Source organism: Seriola lalandi, unplaced genomic scaffold (assembly GCF_002814215.2).
Source record: "Seriola lalandi dorsalis isolate HSWRI2012SDOR001 ecotype SW California unplaced genomic scaffold, Sedor1 jcf7180002054427, whole genome shotgun sequence".
In the NCBI taxonomy this organism is placed as follows: Eukaryota; Metazoa; Chordata; class Actinopteri; order Carangiformes; family Carangidae; genus Seriola; species Seriola lalandi.
Window position 1 is genome coordinate 525136 of NW_019524980.1, and position 16268 is coordinate 541403.

Sequence of the window (16268 nt, forward strand, 5' to 3'; positions counted from 1 at the left end):
GTGAACGTGGACGTCGAGGCACGGCGTTGAACCACCTGACCAGTTCGTGGGTTTTGGTTGGCGGTGTCAGCCTTACAACGTTGAACAACGGCGCGGTGGGTCACGTGACAGCATCTGCTGCTGCTGGCTGAGCGAAGCGTGTTAGCAGGTAAAAGAAAGAACAAAAATGTGGAGCTAATATTGTTTAAAGCCGGTATGAACCACCAAGTCGTCTTATCGTATGATTTTTTAATAACTTTAAGGAAACCGATCGGTCGAATCAGAGACACCGTTCGTCCTGTTCGGTGGTTAGCTAACTAACTAACTTGCTAGCTTACCAGCGTTGTATCCGGACTGTAGCGCTGCATTGTATGCGAACGGGCCGTTCACATGCCGGGTCAGTTAGCATGCCGCTGATATCTGTCGTAGCATTGAGGGGCCACGCGTTTTTCGACATTTTTTGTACCCACACACTCACATTGTAGTCACAGTACTAAAATATTGGACGCCGACCGTTGGAAATGTTAACAGCGTGTTCTCATTTTCCTTTCGGTTAAGTTAGCATGCTGCTAATGGTAGCTAAATCTGCCACTCGGGTTAAATGACTAACGTTAGCTTTTCTTTTAGTTTACACAAAAAGGTACATCTCCACACGTCGCATTTGTTTATTTTCCGTTCTTGTATTCGTGGGGCTTTACCGACAGTGGTCACGGTGGCGACCAGGTTAACTATTTGTGCGGCTACATTGCAAATATCTGGTCAGTAGAATAACTGCTTTTTAACGGTAGGAATAGCACACAGAACAAAGACGAGCGATTAGCTAGGCTAAAGCTAACGTGAGCTAGTTGACCTAAAGCTAATGTGAACGTTAGCCAACACGGCTCGTGTTTCCGTTTGAGCTTCTTATAACGTTCACCAAAATAAGATTATTATTCAGTCACCGTTTACAGTATAATTCAGGAGACGGAAAAACACTGAAAACAGTAGCTACATGATGCAATCGATATTAAGTGTCTTGCTGCCGGCTAACATACCATTGCCAGACAATAGTAATGATCACAGCCAGTGGATTGCGTTTGTTTTGTTATCATGCTGATAAATTGTCAGTTGGTAGTATAATTTAATAACAACCAGTTATTGTGTATAATATAACCAGCGCAGGTGTTTGCTTTCGATTTCCGTACACGTTATTTAGCATCGCATAAAAGCTCCTTTTGTGGTCACATATTACTTGAAATCAAATTTCAACTGGCTGACGCTATCCCGGTGTCGTTGATGGGTGAAAAAAAATTCAAATTCATACTACCTATAACAGATGCTGGTGGATATTCGCGGTGTTTTTGTGTGGGAGACTGAGGGAGGGTTGTAAATTGACACCCAGACAGTCCCCTCTTGGCTGGCTAAATTTAACCAGGAAGGTGGGGGGCAACAGATGGGGTTATAGTCTTACATGGTATAGTTGACAACAGTGAGCCACGGTCTGCTTATATTCAGTATACTGTACTGGCATTGGACTGTGATGCAATGTAACCATCTCACAGGTGGCTGTTATTTGATATTGCCTCTGTCCCCCTTCTCTTTCCTCCAGATTTTTCTATTTTGTACATACATTGTTTTGTATATACTGTATATGATGACTTCAGTGGTCAGCAATCAAGCCCGGGGAACTCGGGACAGAACGCTGCCCACCACCACACAAAATACACAGCCACAGAAACAGATACAGGTGGGTTTTCACCATTATAGAGTTATCATACCTATTGAAAGTAAAATGTATAATGAATGTAACATTTAATTTCACACTTTAAAAGGAGTTTAGATCGCAACATTCTACCTTCACCGTCTTTCACTGAAAATGAACCTAGCTACCATGTTGTATTGTTTCTTATGGAACTGTTTGTTTGCCAGGCCACAGCAGAACAGATTCGTTTAGCCCAAATGATCTACGACAAAAATGATGCTGACTTTGAAGACAAGGTCAAACAGGTAATGTGTTTGTGCAAACACACATTTAGACAAATTCATTTTCTGGATCACCATCTTATTGTCCTTGAAGGCTTGGACATTGGAACCATTATTGTATCATGTGTTGATCTAACTTAATGCTGTATTTTTTCTGTTTTGCATGCTCACAGCTGATTGAAGTAACTGGGAAGACTCAAGATGAGTGCATGGTAGCCCTCCATGATTGCAATGAAGATGTAAACAGAGCCATCAATTTTCTGCTGGAGAGCAACTCTGACACAGTAAGAGTCTATATACAAATGCACAAACCATATTCATTTATACACAGTGTGCTTGCATACACATATGGCAAGTCCTAGGTTTTTGCAGGGACTAAAACACCATGAACCATGCCAAATTTAAACCCCAATATAGGTGTGTTTTACTGAGTCATTTTGTTGTCAATGTCTCTCAGAACTCCTGGGAGACTGTGGGGAAGAAGCGGAACCTTGGGAAAGAGGGAGGACCCTCAGAGATAAAGGAGAGCAGGGAGAAAAAAGGAGGAGAGAGGGAGGCCAGTCGTGGACGTGGGGGCTCGAACAGGAGGGGCAGAGGCATCAGCCGAGGGCGTGAAGGTAAGAAAGGGACAAAAGATGTTAGTTTTGTCTAAGGGATGAAGATTCTCGATTCTGTGGATGTATGTTTCTTGCCAGTCTGTTCTGTGTTTGCTGTATCCTTGACATTGATAGTTTAATTTGAAAAAGCTCAGGTCTTTTTGCCAGGTCAGTATTAATAGTATGTACGTTTTTAATGTCTTAATTCCCATGTCTCTATGATTCTTGTTGGATTCTAGGTCGGTTAGAGGAGAATGGATTTGAGGTGGCTCCTGGAGAGAGAGGGGGCGACCGTGGACGCAGGGGACGGGGCAGAGGTGAGCAATACAGAAAATGACATCTTTAAGTTCTATGAGATACATTGCCATCTTGTTAGCAATAACTCCAAAAAGTGGTAGCTTTAACAGTAACAGAAAATTTCCAAAAAGCACTTGTAATCTAAAGAGATTTCAAAGATTGCAAGATAGAAAACTAAGTGGGCATTTTGAAAATAAACACAAAGTTTGTCTGCTTGACCAACCAAACAGGCAAGATTTGAGTATATATATATATATTTAACCTAACGGACGTCTTACATTTTTGGATATCTACTTAAGGTCACCTTACAGTCCACCATCTACACAAACATGTCCATATATTTAGGCAAATTCTAATATTGTTTTTTTTTGTTATTTATGATCTTCAGATTGGGAATTGGCTCAGACGTTATTATGCATGTTTTGGTGATGTAGCTGGAAACATATCTATTTGTGTCTGCAGACATTTAGAGTATTGCCGCAGTGAACATGTGCGGAATGTGCTTAGTCCCTGCAGCTGCTTGAGTGTGTGTGTGTGTGTTTGGGGGGGGGGTGTTGTTGATAGATTACAAGATTGGAGAAGGTAGGAAGAAGGTTTTGTTAACAGTTATGACTGTGCACTAATTACTTGTTTACTCATTGAGTACAGTTCTAAAGCAATTCCACATCATAGGAAAAAAATCAGGTGTAAAGACACAATAGAAAAGAAACTTGGACACGTGTATGCAGGTATAGTTTTAAACAAAAACGATTAGATTATTTTCTAATGAATGACGAGGGTCAATATCTGAAATGTTGCTTTCTCAGTAAACGTATTGCTGATGGTGTGTGGGAGTTTGATACCTTAGTTTAAAAAATGTTTAATGAGGAGTTGAGGCTGAAAAGACCAGTCAGCCAGAGGTCATCTGGTTGTTTTGTTTGTGTCCTCAGGGGCAGGGGCTCGCGGTAGAGGAAGAGCAGCTGCTGGCAACCGGTTCTCCTCCCAGGGAATGGGGTAAGAATGTGTGTTTAGTGTAAGTCTGAATTAGAATGAGGAGGTGGTGATGGTGATTACAAGCACATATCTTAAAAACAAAAGTGTGGAAAAGAACTATGTTTCTGAATCTCTTCCTTTAAAAAAAAAAATTAACACTTTTTCCTGTTTCATGTTTAATTAGTTACTTAGTCCTCTTTAGTTTCCTTTGATTGCTCATCTTCCCTCCACGTCTCCACCTTTCCTGGTTTCTCTTCTTTCCACTGTCTACATCTTTCAGCACCTTCAATCCAGCTGACTACACGGCAAACTCTGGAGCTCGCCAGGAGACATGGGAAGGGGACGGCAATGAGCCTGCTGAGGGAACTGGTAAGAAAATTCCATTCCAATTTTAGGTTACTACTACTACTTACTCCCAAATATAAGCAGAATTCAAGCAGAAATAAACAAATGAATCTACACAATGGATTCAAGGGGTTGTAGCTGAGAGCATATCATTAGTGTGTTTGTGAACTGTTTTGTTTTTTGTTTTTTTAGGAACATGGGGAGGCAATCTGGAAGACTGGAATTCAGAGGACTGGAATGAGGATGTATGACAGTACTTTTTTATGATCTGAAAGGGATTTGCACAAAGTTTTTTACTTGCATTGCTCTAAATCTGGCCTGCCTGATTTCTAGTGTTAATTAAGTAATCTAACGGATGGCTGTATTTGTACTTCCTGTCCTGTTCTTACAGTTGTCTGAGACCAAAGTATTCACTGCCTCTTCTGCTCCAGCAAACCACGTCACACCTGGACACAAGTAAGCCCTCCTGCCTGAAGTACAGTCAATTCAGAACACTACAGAAAACAGGGTTTATTTTGTAGAGTGACATTTTATTTAATGTGTGGTTATCTCCTCTTTGTTGATCCTCCTCCTCAAACCTCTCATTTCTCCCACTCTTTACTCTCCCACTCCTCCTGTTCTCTTGTCTGCTGCTTCTCCTCAGTGTGGACCTGGCTAGCCTACTGCCTAAGGCTGGAGTGGCTGTAGGAGGTTCCATGGACTCTGACTTGGGGGTGATAGTTGATGGCCCCTCAGCAGAGGATTTGGGCCAAAGCCTGGTGTTTACCAATTCCCACCACAATGGACGCACTGCAACACACAGCTACGCACACGCCACAGCCAACAGCTATGCCCATGCCGCCTCTGCTAGTACCACCTACGCGCATGCTGCACTGGTACAGACAGCGATGCATACACACACAAATATTTTGCAAGCAACAACAAACACTTACATATGTCATGCTCATACACACTGTTCACACAGTTTGTGTTTTTCTTCTCATCCTCTTAGTCTTCAGTCCTGGGTTCTGGTTTTGGCTCTCTGAATGCACCTAAGCCGACACCTGCCTCTGACATCAGGACATCAGAACAGCTCAACGGGCCTCGGCTTGGTCAAAGAGCCAGTCAGACGTTATCCACTGCCACCAGCAGCAGTAGTGTTTCCAAAGATGCAGGGCCGCCTCCAATGCAAAGTCCTGCTCCTGCCTCCTCTCCTTCTGTAGACATCAAGGCTCAGCGAGTGGAGAATGGCCCTATTACTGCCCAACATTGTAAGTTCATCTCAAAGTAAATAAGAAATCCTACACACAAATGTAAGACATGACAATTAAATTTTAAGTAACCGTGGTCGACAACAGTAACGCAAGAGGTACCATGTTGAACAATACTTACTTTTTTTTTTACTTACATTTATCTCCATTCTCTTCAGTGGAGATGAAGCTTCAGCCAGAGCCATCAGCAGTGCTCAGCCAGTTGGCTCAGAGGCAACAACAGTCTACCATCCTTTCCACCACAGAGTCTCTGGGCCTGTCACATGCACCACAGGTCCCAACACCACCAGGTAGGACTGCAGAACAGGATCATATTATGCCATTACAGCTGTGAAAGTCTGCACAGCATATCATATAACATAACTGCTGCAATTTAGCTAATTCTTCTCATAATATTGAAAATTACTGGATTAGTTGGATAAGAATATCAGCACCAGACAATGGTGGTACATGACCCACTGAGCTGTTAAAGAACCAGAACAACAGATATGAGAACAAATAGATACTAATATCTCACTGCTTTGTTTGTGAACTGTAACCACAAATGGAAGTTATTTTCAATTTTCAGCACACAACATAGTTATAGAAGGTATTGCTTTCTTTGATAAAGAAATGAGTAGTGAGACCACTCCAACAGTATCTGTGATGCAACATCATGGCAGTATCGTGATCTTCATTATGTCTCGCGCTGACAAATAGCTCTGTGTTTTGAATGGACCTGCCACCCTAATCTCCTTTAGGTCATGAGTCCTCCGTCCCTCCTGTAAGAGATGGAGCTTCTCCAGGGGTGAAGCTGCCAGGCATGGAGCCTCCAATCACAGAACCACCTCAGCGGCAGCTAAAGACACAGAGACGCAGAGTACCGCCTCCCTCAAAGGTAAGGTCTTATGTCTGAACCCTTTCAGAAAAAAAAAATATCATAACCTTCCTGGAAATCAAAAGAGCAAAATGACACACAAGACAATAATGAATAATAAGTTCTCTGCTGTTAGATGTTTGACAAGACTAGCCAGTACTGGTAATGTGGTAGGACACAGACTGAAATAGTAGTTTCCGCAAGATGCAAACTCCACTCCAATGACTTCACCTCTCATAACCAGGGATAATATATTGTCAACAAAGACAGAGGGTGCAAATACACCTTTTTCATTTTTTCATCCCGTACATGTTTGCTACCAGAACCTGCTTGTCAGTTAAGTCGTGGCAGTTTATACAATGCCACAAGTAGAAATTGACAGGACTGTTTTGACCCAACGTGGCTATTAGCCATTATTATCTATGTTCTTTTTTGACTTACCTGCACACATTTTAAGAGCTTGTTTTCCATAATTTAAGCATTTTACACAAACAAATTCAAAATGATCAAATTGAATAAATATATTTGCCTCTTTGTCTACTTCAGATCCCGTCGTCAGCAGTGGAGATGCCGGGCTCAGCAGATATATCTGGCCTGAATGTTCAGTTTGGAGCTCTTGACTTTGGGTCTGAGGCTGGTAGTTCAACAGTAGACATGGCACAGATGGAGCTGACCAGGGAACAAGCCCCTGCTCAGGCTCCAGCTCCAGTAGCTCCAGCACCCATGTCTGCCCCTACTGCTGTTCCCACACAGCAGCCACAGAGCAGCCTGTTCTCTAAGCCAGGATCTGTGAGGTGTGTGTGAAAGTTGTTTTTAAGTTGATGTTTGAGTCACAGGTTTGACAGTTTATGTGAGGAATCTGTCATTTATAATTTTGTGCATCTGTTGTTGTTTTTCTCTTCAGCATGAGATCTTGGCAGCCATTTAAGATGGGGCCATTGTAAAAAGCAGAGCAAAGACTGCTGACATAGGGACAAAATTTGTCAATTAGCTTAAAGGGTTTAAAGAGTGTAGTCATTTTAGCTCAGTTACTGTTAGAAACGGCATGTGTCATATATGTGTATTTATGTGTCTTTCCCCATCTACCTTTCTCATGTTCTTCTGAATAGTGACCACATGAGCAGCTTACCCTCAGCTGTGTCAGATCCCAGCTTCCCCTCACCATCTTTGGGCTTACCCAGTGCCACGCCCTCTCCCTCCATGGGTCTTCCCAGTGCAGCCGCTCCACCCTCTTCTGCAGCCCCTACCCCAGCCAACCGTGTGGAGAACAGTGGCCCAAGGTCTCTGCCACCGCATCTTGGCTTCTCTCAGAGCAAAGATGTCACATCCGCTGCTGGTGGACCTCTCACAGTGAGGATAAATCTTTTCTCTCTGTTTGTATAAGGGTCCTAAATAACAAAAGAAAGATGTAGACAACTGCTTTCTTCAGTTATTTCTTAAAGATTTTGTGTCACCAAAATACCTCACAAAAAGCTGAATGACAAAACTAAGACTTTGAACATTTCTTCTTCTCATAGAATGGCTACAGTGGGATGAAGACACAGAGCACACAGGACAGTAAGTACTCAGTATTATCAGTTGTAGAGAACTGCACTGGAGTGGCCAATTAAATCTAATATAGTGAATATTGATTGTTGAATGCATCTTGTAGGAAGTGGAAAGAGTGCTCTCAGTGAAAGTTGGTTTGATGAAGACCAGGACCTACTCTGTGTGTTTGTTTACATTTATTAAGTTTCATCTTTGTATTCCTCCCACCACAGTTTGTGACATCAAATTGAATATTTACACCGACATTAATCTCATTTTTCTTTTTAAACCAGCATCGTCATCATCTAGGACAGTGAAGACGGAGTCTCCTGTTATGACGAGTGACAGTGGCCCAGGTCACCACATCCCTTCCCCTGCAGTCACACCTTCCCACTCAACACCCATTCCCTCACTCAGCAGGTAAGGGATGGTTCAGATACACTGTGATATTTTATATTGCACACTGATTTCTTTTCACAAGCCTTCTTTTTGTCTGGAGATAATGATGGTTACAAGCACATATCTTAATATTGTAATGTGGAAATATCTTTCACTGAATCTCCCACCCTCATGTCCACGGTTCCAGGGTGATGTGCTTTTGAGGCTTCATCAGATTTAAGCAGGGTGAAAGAATCACTCAATCACTCATTATTTCCTCTGTTTCTAGTCATGTGAACAGTACTCACTCGTCTGGATCGGCCCTCGCCACGAGTTCCTCCCTGACGGTAAGTGCGTGTGCACACACAAGTTCTTGTAACATCCTTCTGTTGTTTTAATAAGACATTGGACAGTTGTTTTTCAACTGGGTCATTTGAATGCTGGATTTTCTTTTCCACAAAGCTCTGAGGCTTTGAAGAATTTTTTTTCTTATAAAGACATCCATACTTTGATCTACAAAAAAACAGTTGCTAGTTCTCCTATAACTCACCCTCTCTTGTCCTGTGTCATCAGATAAGTAATGAGGACAGCAGCAGTGGCAACCTGCATGCCTTTTCATCATCATCGTCCAGCCAAGTTGTTAATCCCAGTCCTTCAGCCCCCCTGGCTGTCAGCAGCTCAACCACCAATGGTCTTCACCCATCTGGAGCACCAGGACTAACTCCTAACGGCACAAACACCTCACTCTCAATTTCAGGCAGCCGCACAGCACCCCTGCTCACCACCACCTCTGGTAGGTTCATAGTACAAACATATATAACATCACTGTGACACAGGTACAAATGTACAAAAGGTTCTTTTAAATTGAACTGCATATCGTCTTCAAATACAATTCTTCTTTTTGTGCATTCACAGTAAATATGTACAGGCTATTTTGACACCCAACTAAGTCTGCACTAATCTATCCAAATATACATTACAGTATAACACATCACCAATCAAAGAGTTATTCTCACTCACTTAAGTCAGGTTCTTCTCCTTCCCAGGTAAAGCTCCTCCCAACTTGGCCCAAGGAGTGCCGCCTCTCCTGGCAAACCAGTACATCATGGGCCCTGGTGGCTTGCTCCCTGCTTACCCTGTAACTATACACTTTCCTAATTATTTATTTGCTTATCTGTGTACTAGCTAGTCCCTGTGTTTTTGTTTTTTTTGAGAGAGACACACAGAGAGAAGGGTTGTATCACTAAAAATGGATGGTTGTTGGTCTCTGCCTCAAGTGACTAACCTGCACAGAGTTGTTTAGTAACCTCCATCAACCCTCCATTTTCCAGTCCTAAATCCTTTATATCCTCTATAGAGCTTTTCAGTGTTGATGATGACTGTGTTTTAGTAGGTTCTGATCAAACATGATATCTAAGAAACGCACTGAGACACTGATTAAATCTGAGTAGGACTTAACATTGGTAGAGAATAAAACTAAAATTGAAGCTTAATAGTGACTCCAACATCATACTAAATAATCATCTGTTATTCCCTTGATTATTTTTATCTCAACAGCAGATCTATGGATATGAGGACTTGCAAATGCTGCAGTCTCGCCTTCCTATGGTGAGTCTGTTATGTTCTGTCATGTACCCTGCTGGATATTACTTTTGGTTCTAGTATATTTTTATTGGCAATTGGTTCTCATGTTTTCCTGTAGATTATATTTCTGCTACCTTTTAGTAAAGTAATGACTCACAATTTTTATCCACTCGTCAATTGCATGGCAGTATCAACAAACGTAGAGCACTGTTCTTGTCATTTTAATTATTAGTTGTTTTGTTTTTTACCCAGGACTATTATGGTGTAACATTCCCTGGTACTACAGCTGCTATGCCTGGAAGAGATGGCCTGGCCAATAATCCATATTCTGGTAAATTAAATTATATTCAACTGGAGTTTCTGACATTATGTCTACTGATCTTACATTGTGTTTCAAGATAGACTGTCAACTGACTCTGATCTTTTTACAACAAAATAAGTGTCTGTTCACACCACTTTTCATGTATAGCGGTCTCCTTAATTCAGTGGCTTCTTTATCAACTCATTTTAGCTAACTGGCAATGTATTTTTTCAACTTCAATCTTTTTTACCATTATTGTCTGTCCAGGTGAGGCAACAAAGTTTGGTAGGAATGACTCTTCGTCTCCAGCTCCACCAACCAGCCTGTCTACAGCTGGAGTCCAGTCGCAGCCCCAGCAGGCACCACAGGCAGGGACACAGGGCCAGGGCACAGGACAGAGCCAGGGTCAGCAGACACAGAACCAGGCCTTCCTAAACCCCCCTCTGCCCCCTGGCTACGGTTACACTGGTAAGGAAAAACTAAATTATGTTAATGATGAGGATGTTGTCTAAATTCATTTCTCATTAACTCATCAATGCACTTGACACGTCATGCAAATTCCAGCTTTATTGATCACATTTGCCTGTTATTTTTTATGTTACTAAAATGTTGATAAGGAGGTGAAATTTGTCAGAGCACTTGAAGCTAAAAAGAGAATAGAGTTTCTGTCAATAAAGCCCACGTTTTATTTGGAAAACTATTATTTTAAATTAAACAAATGAGAAAATGGATATTATTGCAACACTACCCGTTAAAAAAAAAAAGGTCTTCTCAGCATCATTGCTTAGAAAACATTTTTAAACATTTGCATAGCAATTTGTGTTCTTTGCAGTTGACTGTATAACTGACCAACTTCCAGGTCTGCCATACTATGCTGGTGTGCCTGGGGTTCCTTCAGCCTTCCAGTATGGCCCCACCGTCTTTGTGCCTCCTGCTTCGGCTAAACAACCTACAATGGGCCTGGCCAACCCCTCAAATCAGTATCACCAACAGCATCAGCCCAGTTACGGACAGCATGCATATGGCACAGGTAAGACGAGTATTAAACAAGAGGGCTGTCACTGTCACTGCTTTGATTGAATTTTTGTTTTTAGATGACTAACACCACATTTTTTTTCAGAGTCAAGTGATTGTAAAGAATTTTCATGTGAAGGTTAAATCTAGCAGTTTTAGTTCAACTTTTGAATTGATTTAAATGCCTTGAGCCTGTGTCTATTTGAACTGAGACAACACAGGTTTATTTTAGTTTCTGCCAAACAAACTATCACAGTACCACAATCTGTCACAACTTGGCATGAAAAGTAGTTGAAAAGGTAACTTGATCAACTTTGACAGACTAGATATAGTGGGTTATCTAGCCAGTTAATTCTGTCAAATGTGTTTTGCTGGTAGTCAAGTTATTGTCTTGTCTTACAACACTATTACTTTCAAACAGTTTTTGGTGTCTCATGTACAACTACAGTTTGGTACAGTTGCATTTTACAAGTACAGGTATTGGGAGACAGACGGGGTGTGCGTACAGAACCCTTGGTAGAAATTAGTTTTGATGAGTTTAGAGGGAGGCAAAAGAGAAACAACTTCGAACCCTTAATACATATACACGAAATGCTGCATGTGCGTGTGGAGTTGGGCCTGTGTTTTTTTGCTTGTGCTGCATGCATAGCTCGAACCCCCTGCTGAAGTTGGACATGGCTCAACATAGACACAGCTGCCATTTTAGTCAGGTTTACCTTACTGCCTCTCTCTCCCATGCCCTCCTCTCTTCCCATCCTCTTTCCACTTCCTTTTCTTTTCTTCACCTCATCTGTTCCTCATCTTTCTCTTCCTACCCCCTCCCTCTCCACTGCTCGCTCTGCCTCCTTTCTTCTTCTGTACTCCCTCCTCCACCTCCTTCAGCCTTTGATGACCTGTCTCAAGCCCACGCTGGGGAGTACAGTAAGGGAGGGTACGGAGGCTCTGCCCAGTCACAGGCCAAGTCAGCGGGCAGCGGCCCAGGGAAAGGTACATACACAACACATGTGCGCACAATCTAACACACAGAAAGTCAGTGGGCGTTTTCCTTTGGGGAAAAACGGATGTACTCACAATTGCAGATGATTCTACAGTCAAGAGTGTTCTGGAGAAAGGTGTGTATATGCACGTGTGTGACTGCACTTTGATGTGCACATAAATGGATACATGCCAAAAAGTGAAAATAAGTGAGAAACATGCCTTTGCGCCTCCTCACTAAATATGCTTCTTCCTATTGGCCGGCCCCCCCTCCTACTAACAGCGGAAATGATCACCCAGTGCTTAATATTCACTCATCAGCAGTGAAGTGACACAATTGTTCTTCTTCCCCATTAACCCCTTGATTTTCCCCTCTTCTTTATCATTTTCTTTTCTCCCTTTATTGCTTTCCTCCCTTTCCTTTAAAATTCCAATCTTTTTCTTTATCTCCTCCCTTCTCCCTCTCTCCATTCCCCTCTCAGCACCAGGACTGTCAGGATCAGGTACCAGTGGAGGAGTACCTGACATGGGAGGTTCAATCTACAGCAAAACACAGGTGAGAGACTTGCCATGTTCTGTCATGTCTGTGTTTCAGTCAAGGCTTCATGTTTCTGCTTGCAAGACGATAGATTTAAAATCACACTTGAGTGGCCTTTCCTGCAATTAATTTTCTTAATTAAAATGGTGTACACATCAACAGCACATCCTCTTGAGTAACCCAACATGTTTGCATAGGCAAGAGATTTTGAAATGTGCATGATTTGCATGTGATTTATTTATAAACCTACTGTATATGCATGTACTAGATTTAATCTATTGTCTTCTCTTGGTTCTCCACAGTCATTTGACAAGCAGGGCTTCCACACAGGGACACCGCCTCCCTTCAGCCTACCTTCAGCACTCGGGGGAACGGGGCCCCTGAACCCTGGGGGTGCCCCTGGCTATGCCCCTGCTCCCTTCCTGCACATCCTGCCACCGCACCAACAACCCCACTCCCAGCTGCTGCACCATCACCTCACACAGGACGGACAGGTAAACTGAAGTCTCTATTCACACATCACATCCTACCCTTGGTCTCACAAAATGGGTTTGCGCCATTCAACGTGTTTTGTAAATTTGGTTCGTTATTTGTGATGTTGCCCATTTTATTACACACGCATCCCAGGTGTTATGGTTAGCTGAATTTGATGACCGAGCAAATCACGCTATTATTGTGCACCAGTCTGCATGCCTGAAGAATTAAGTAACTATATATAACGATATATATCTTTTTGACCAAATTGTCCCAGAGACATTTGGCCCCAAGAACTAACAACAACTCGGAAACTAAAAGTCTGTGTGGTGCATTTGTTCTTGCATTTCAACCCCATCTTAAGAAATCTGATGATTTTGCAGTAGACCTATAATAGATTAAAAACTGTGTTGTTAGAGTTATTTGTACACAAAATGTCAGGTGATCTTTTTAATTTACTTTTTTTTTTTGTTTTAATATACAACCTTATTTGGTAATTGCAACAAATGGGAAAATCATGTAGAAATTAAGTTTTGTTTCTTTGCTTCTATGCTGTGTTCCAATTTTGGCCAGTGTGTAAGTTGAAATTTTGGCCCTATTTGATCATTTTCTGTGCTGACAAACACTCCTTGCAGTCATTGCTTGCATACGAATGAAGGTTGTATTATTCCTTGGCCATCAAAGTACTAACTTGAGAGATAATTGTCAGGAGCAGGAACCACACCCCAGGGACCAAAACTGGCTCTGTAGGTTCCTGCGGTCGATGTGGTAGTGAAGATTAGTCACCCATAAGGTTCCTGGAAACGTTCCGTAGTTGGAAATGGCAATTAAACGTCATAGAAATTCGAAATTAAATAAAGTTGTTTTAAGATCTAGTACTTACTTGATCTTAAACATGATTAACAAAATTGACTTCTTGTTCTCCGCAGGGTGGTCCTGGACAGCGCAGTCAGTCCAGCAGCATGCAGCAGAAAACCCAAGGCAGCAAGTCCAGCTACGGCAGCTCTCCCTACTGGGCCAACTGAGGAATGCTTCCCACTCCCTCCTCCCCCAAAAGGCTGTGTGTGTATGTGTGCGCGTGTGTGTGCGGGTGCGTGTGTGTGTGAGTGTGTAAAGCTAAAACAAAAAAAGCAAAACCGAAAGACACACTACCCTCACAATGAGCAACCTTGGGCCTCTTTGCCCTGCTCCCCCCACCTCCACAAGTCCTCATAAGTCTTTTGGGTTCTCTCTTCCCCCCCTTTTCAAAATTGGTTGTACATGTAAGATATTTATGTATGTATTTATATATATATACTGTATATGTAATAGTAGAACATGAAATGTGGTTGCTGCATTTTATTTTTGAAGGACTTTTTGTTTACTTTTTTCAAAACTGCAGGAAAAGATGTTACATTAAGACAGAATGAGTTGATGGTGAGAGAGCGAGTGAAGAAGATAATTGATCAAAAACTTCCTGGAAGAAACCAGAAAAAGGAAAAGGAGAGAGCTATAGCACTGATTGCATATGAGGACATTTCAGATGGGGGTGGGGTTTATAATAACTAACTGCATCTGTCTCCTCTTTTTTTCTTTTTTTTTTTTTCTTTTTCTTTTTTTTTTATACATCCTGAATGACCGGCTCATCCCCCAAACTTCATTTTGTAGCTTCCTGTCTTTCCCCTCCTGCCTCTCACTCTCTGTTCTTCTGGAGGGCTGCCTACTCTCCTTGTGTCAACACCTCCCCTTTAAAGACGGACCTGTCCATCTAAATTTTATATTTTAATTTAATTTTAACCCTCATTTCCCGTGAAATAAAAATTCTGAGCAGTTGGAATTCTTGAGTTGTCTGAGTCTTTTTGTATTTGTGTGTGCACATATTTTTCTTGGCCTTCATGGAAGTTCAAACTTAAGCTTTCTGATTTAATTGTGGAGTGTCAGAAATGGCAATTAATCTTACAGACACAGCAAAGTCTGTCCATTATATGAAAGGTGACTGCTATTTTCACATTCACTCATCCTTTGAGACTAGTTTGAAACAAACAACCCTGGTAACATGAAATATGTAAACAATATTTTATCCTGCTTTGTGTGTGTATGGTTACATTGGAAACTATGTTCTTGCAAACTGATATGGGAAGCATATACAATACACCCTAGTTGTACATTTTTCAGATAGAGGCATGACAGGTGATACACTTCAATTCTTCATAGTAATCTCGGCCAAACATATTTTGGTATACATTACAATATAATTACTAAACAGGATAGTAATCACTAGCAGAAACTTAAGGTTAACAGGCTGCAGTGGACAGGCGCTTCCTTGCATTTGCTCTCATTGATTGTGATAATGACCATCAAATAACTGAGGTTCCAAGTGGTTGTATATTGAGAGAGTTGCATTGATTGCCCCTTTCCTATTGGTTCATGTCTGAAAGTAGATGTGCTGACTGTGTTCGATTGTAGTAGCCACAGTTTTGTTCCGACGCTATTCTAATCGTGGGGTTGTCATGACCTTTTGACTGTGGACACAATCAATGCAAGCAAATAGGATGGTAATTCGGCTATTTAATTTGTATCTTCACACCTCAACTGAATGAGTTCTTCCCTGAGAATCCATGGGAAAAGTTATTTCAAATACTTGTGTGAGGTACAATGAAGTTGCAAGAAATTGAGCAAACATCTTATTTTCTAAAAAAGATTAGTTCCCTGTACTTGAAATTAACATTTCTTTTGTAATCTGGATGCTATAACTGTGTTCCCTGTAAAAGTCATTTAAGCCAGTTGGCCATATGGTGGCCCAGCTTGAGTGAGACACAGGTGGCTCTCTGATTACACTGAGTCCATCATAGGATACATTCCTTTCCCAAAAAATATATATTCTATAATGCTATTAATAAAAACCTAAAACAAAAATTTTTATTTAATAAATAATATTGCACAATGACAGCACAGCACAAGTTTTCAGTTTAAATACAGAAGGAGAAAAACAGTTAAATGGTTTTAATGAGATGCATTTGTACAGGAATTAATTCCTACAGTGACCATCCCATTCATTAAGATGGGACAAATATGCATTCATGCAGAACAAGGGTGAATAGAAGTGGAAAGACAATGGTATGTTTTTGAAGTTAAACCATGATGTCACCCCATTTTTTGGATTGTCGCAGCTCCATTTGCCATTTTGAAAGAAGTAATGCAAGTGAGTGTGTGTGTGTGTGTGTGTGTTGGAGTGGGGGGT

General features: G+C 41.6%; 1 protein-coding gene across 3 annotated transcripts; it reads left to right on the forward strand.

Moving 5' to 3' along the window:
• The first annotated feature begins 11 nt into the window (after nt 1-11).
• Nucleotides 12-14864, forward strand: LOC111658218 (ubiquitin-associated protein 2-like). Of its 3 annotated transcripts, XM_023410651.2 has the most exons (30): nt 12-148; nt 1568-1705; nt 1888-1965; nt 2115-2225; nt 2399-2558; nt 2777-2854; nt 3764-3827; nt 4087-4175; nt 4344-4396; nt 4543-4607; nt 4795-5026; nt 5143-5401; nt 5560-5691; nt 6142-6278; nt 6804-7051; nt 7367-7607; nt 7775-7814; nt 8078-8204; nt 8452-8509; nt 8736-8955; nt 9209-9300; nt 9720-9770; nt 9999-10077; nt 10315-10515; nt 10907-11077; nt 11944-12048; nt 12141-12173; nt 12519-12592; nt 12877-13068; nt 13978-14864. In XM_023410651.2, the coding sequence occupies exons 2-30, from the start codon at nt 1610-1612 to the stop codon at nt 14071-14073; spliced, it is 3582 nt and encodes a 1193-aa protein (XP_023266419.1). In that variant the 5' UTR covers nt 12-148; nt 1568-1609; the 3' UTR covers nt 14074-14864. The 3 variants fall into 3 exon arrangements, with proteins under 3 accessions (XP_023266419.1, XP_023266420.1, XP_087031368.1); XM_023410652.2 differs by lacking the exon at nt 12141-12173; XM_087175242.1 differs by lacking the exons at nt 11944-12048; nt 12141-12173 and having other exon boundaries at nt 13-148; nt 9209-9298; nt 9718-9770.
• The last annotated feature ends 1404 nt before the right edge of the window (nt 14865-16268 follow it).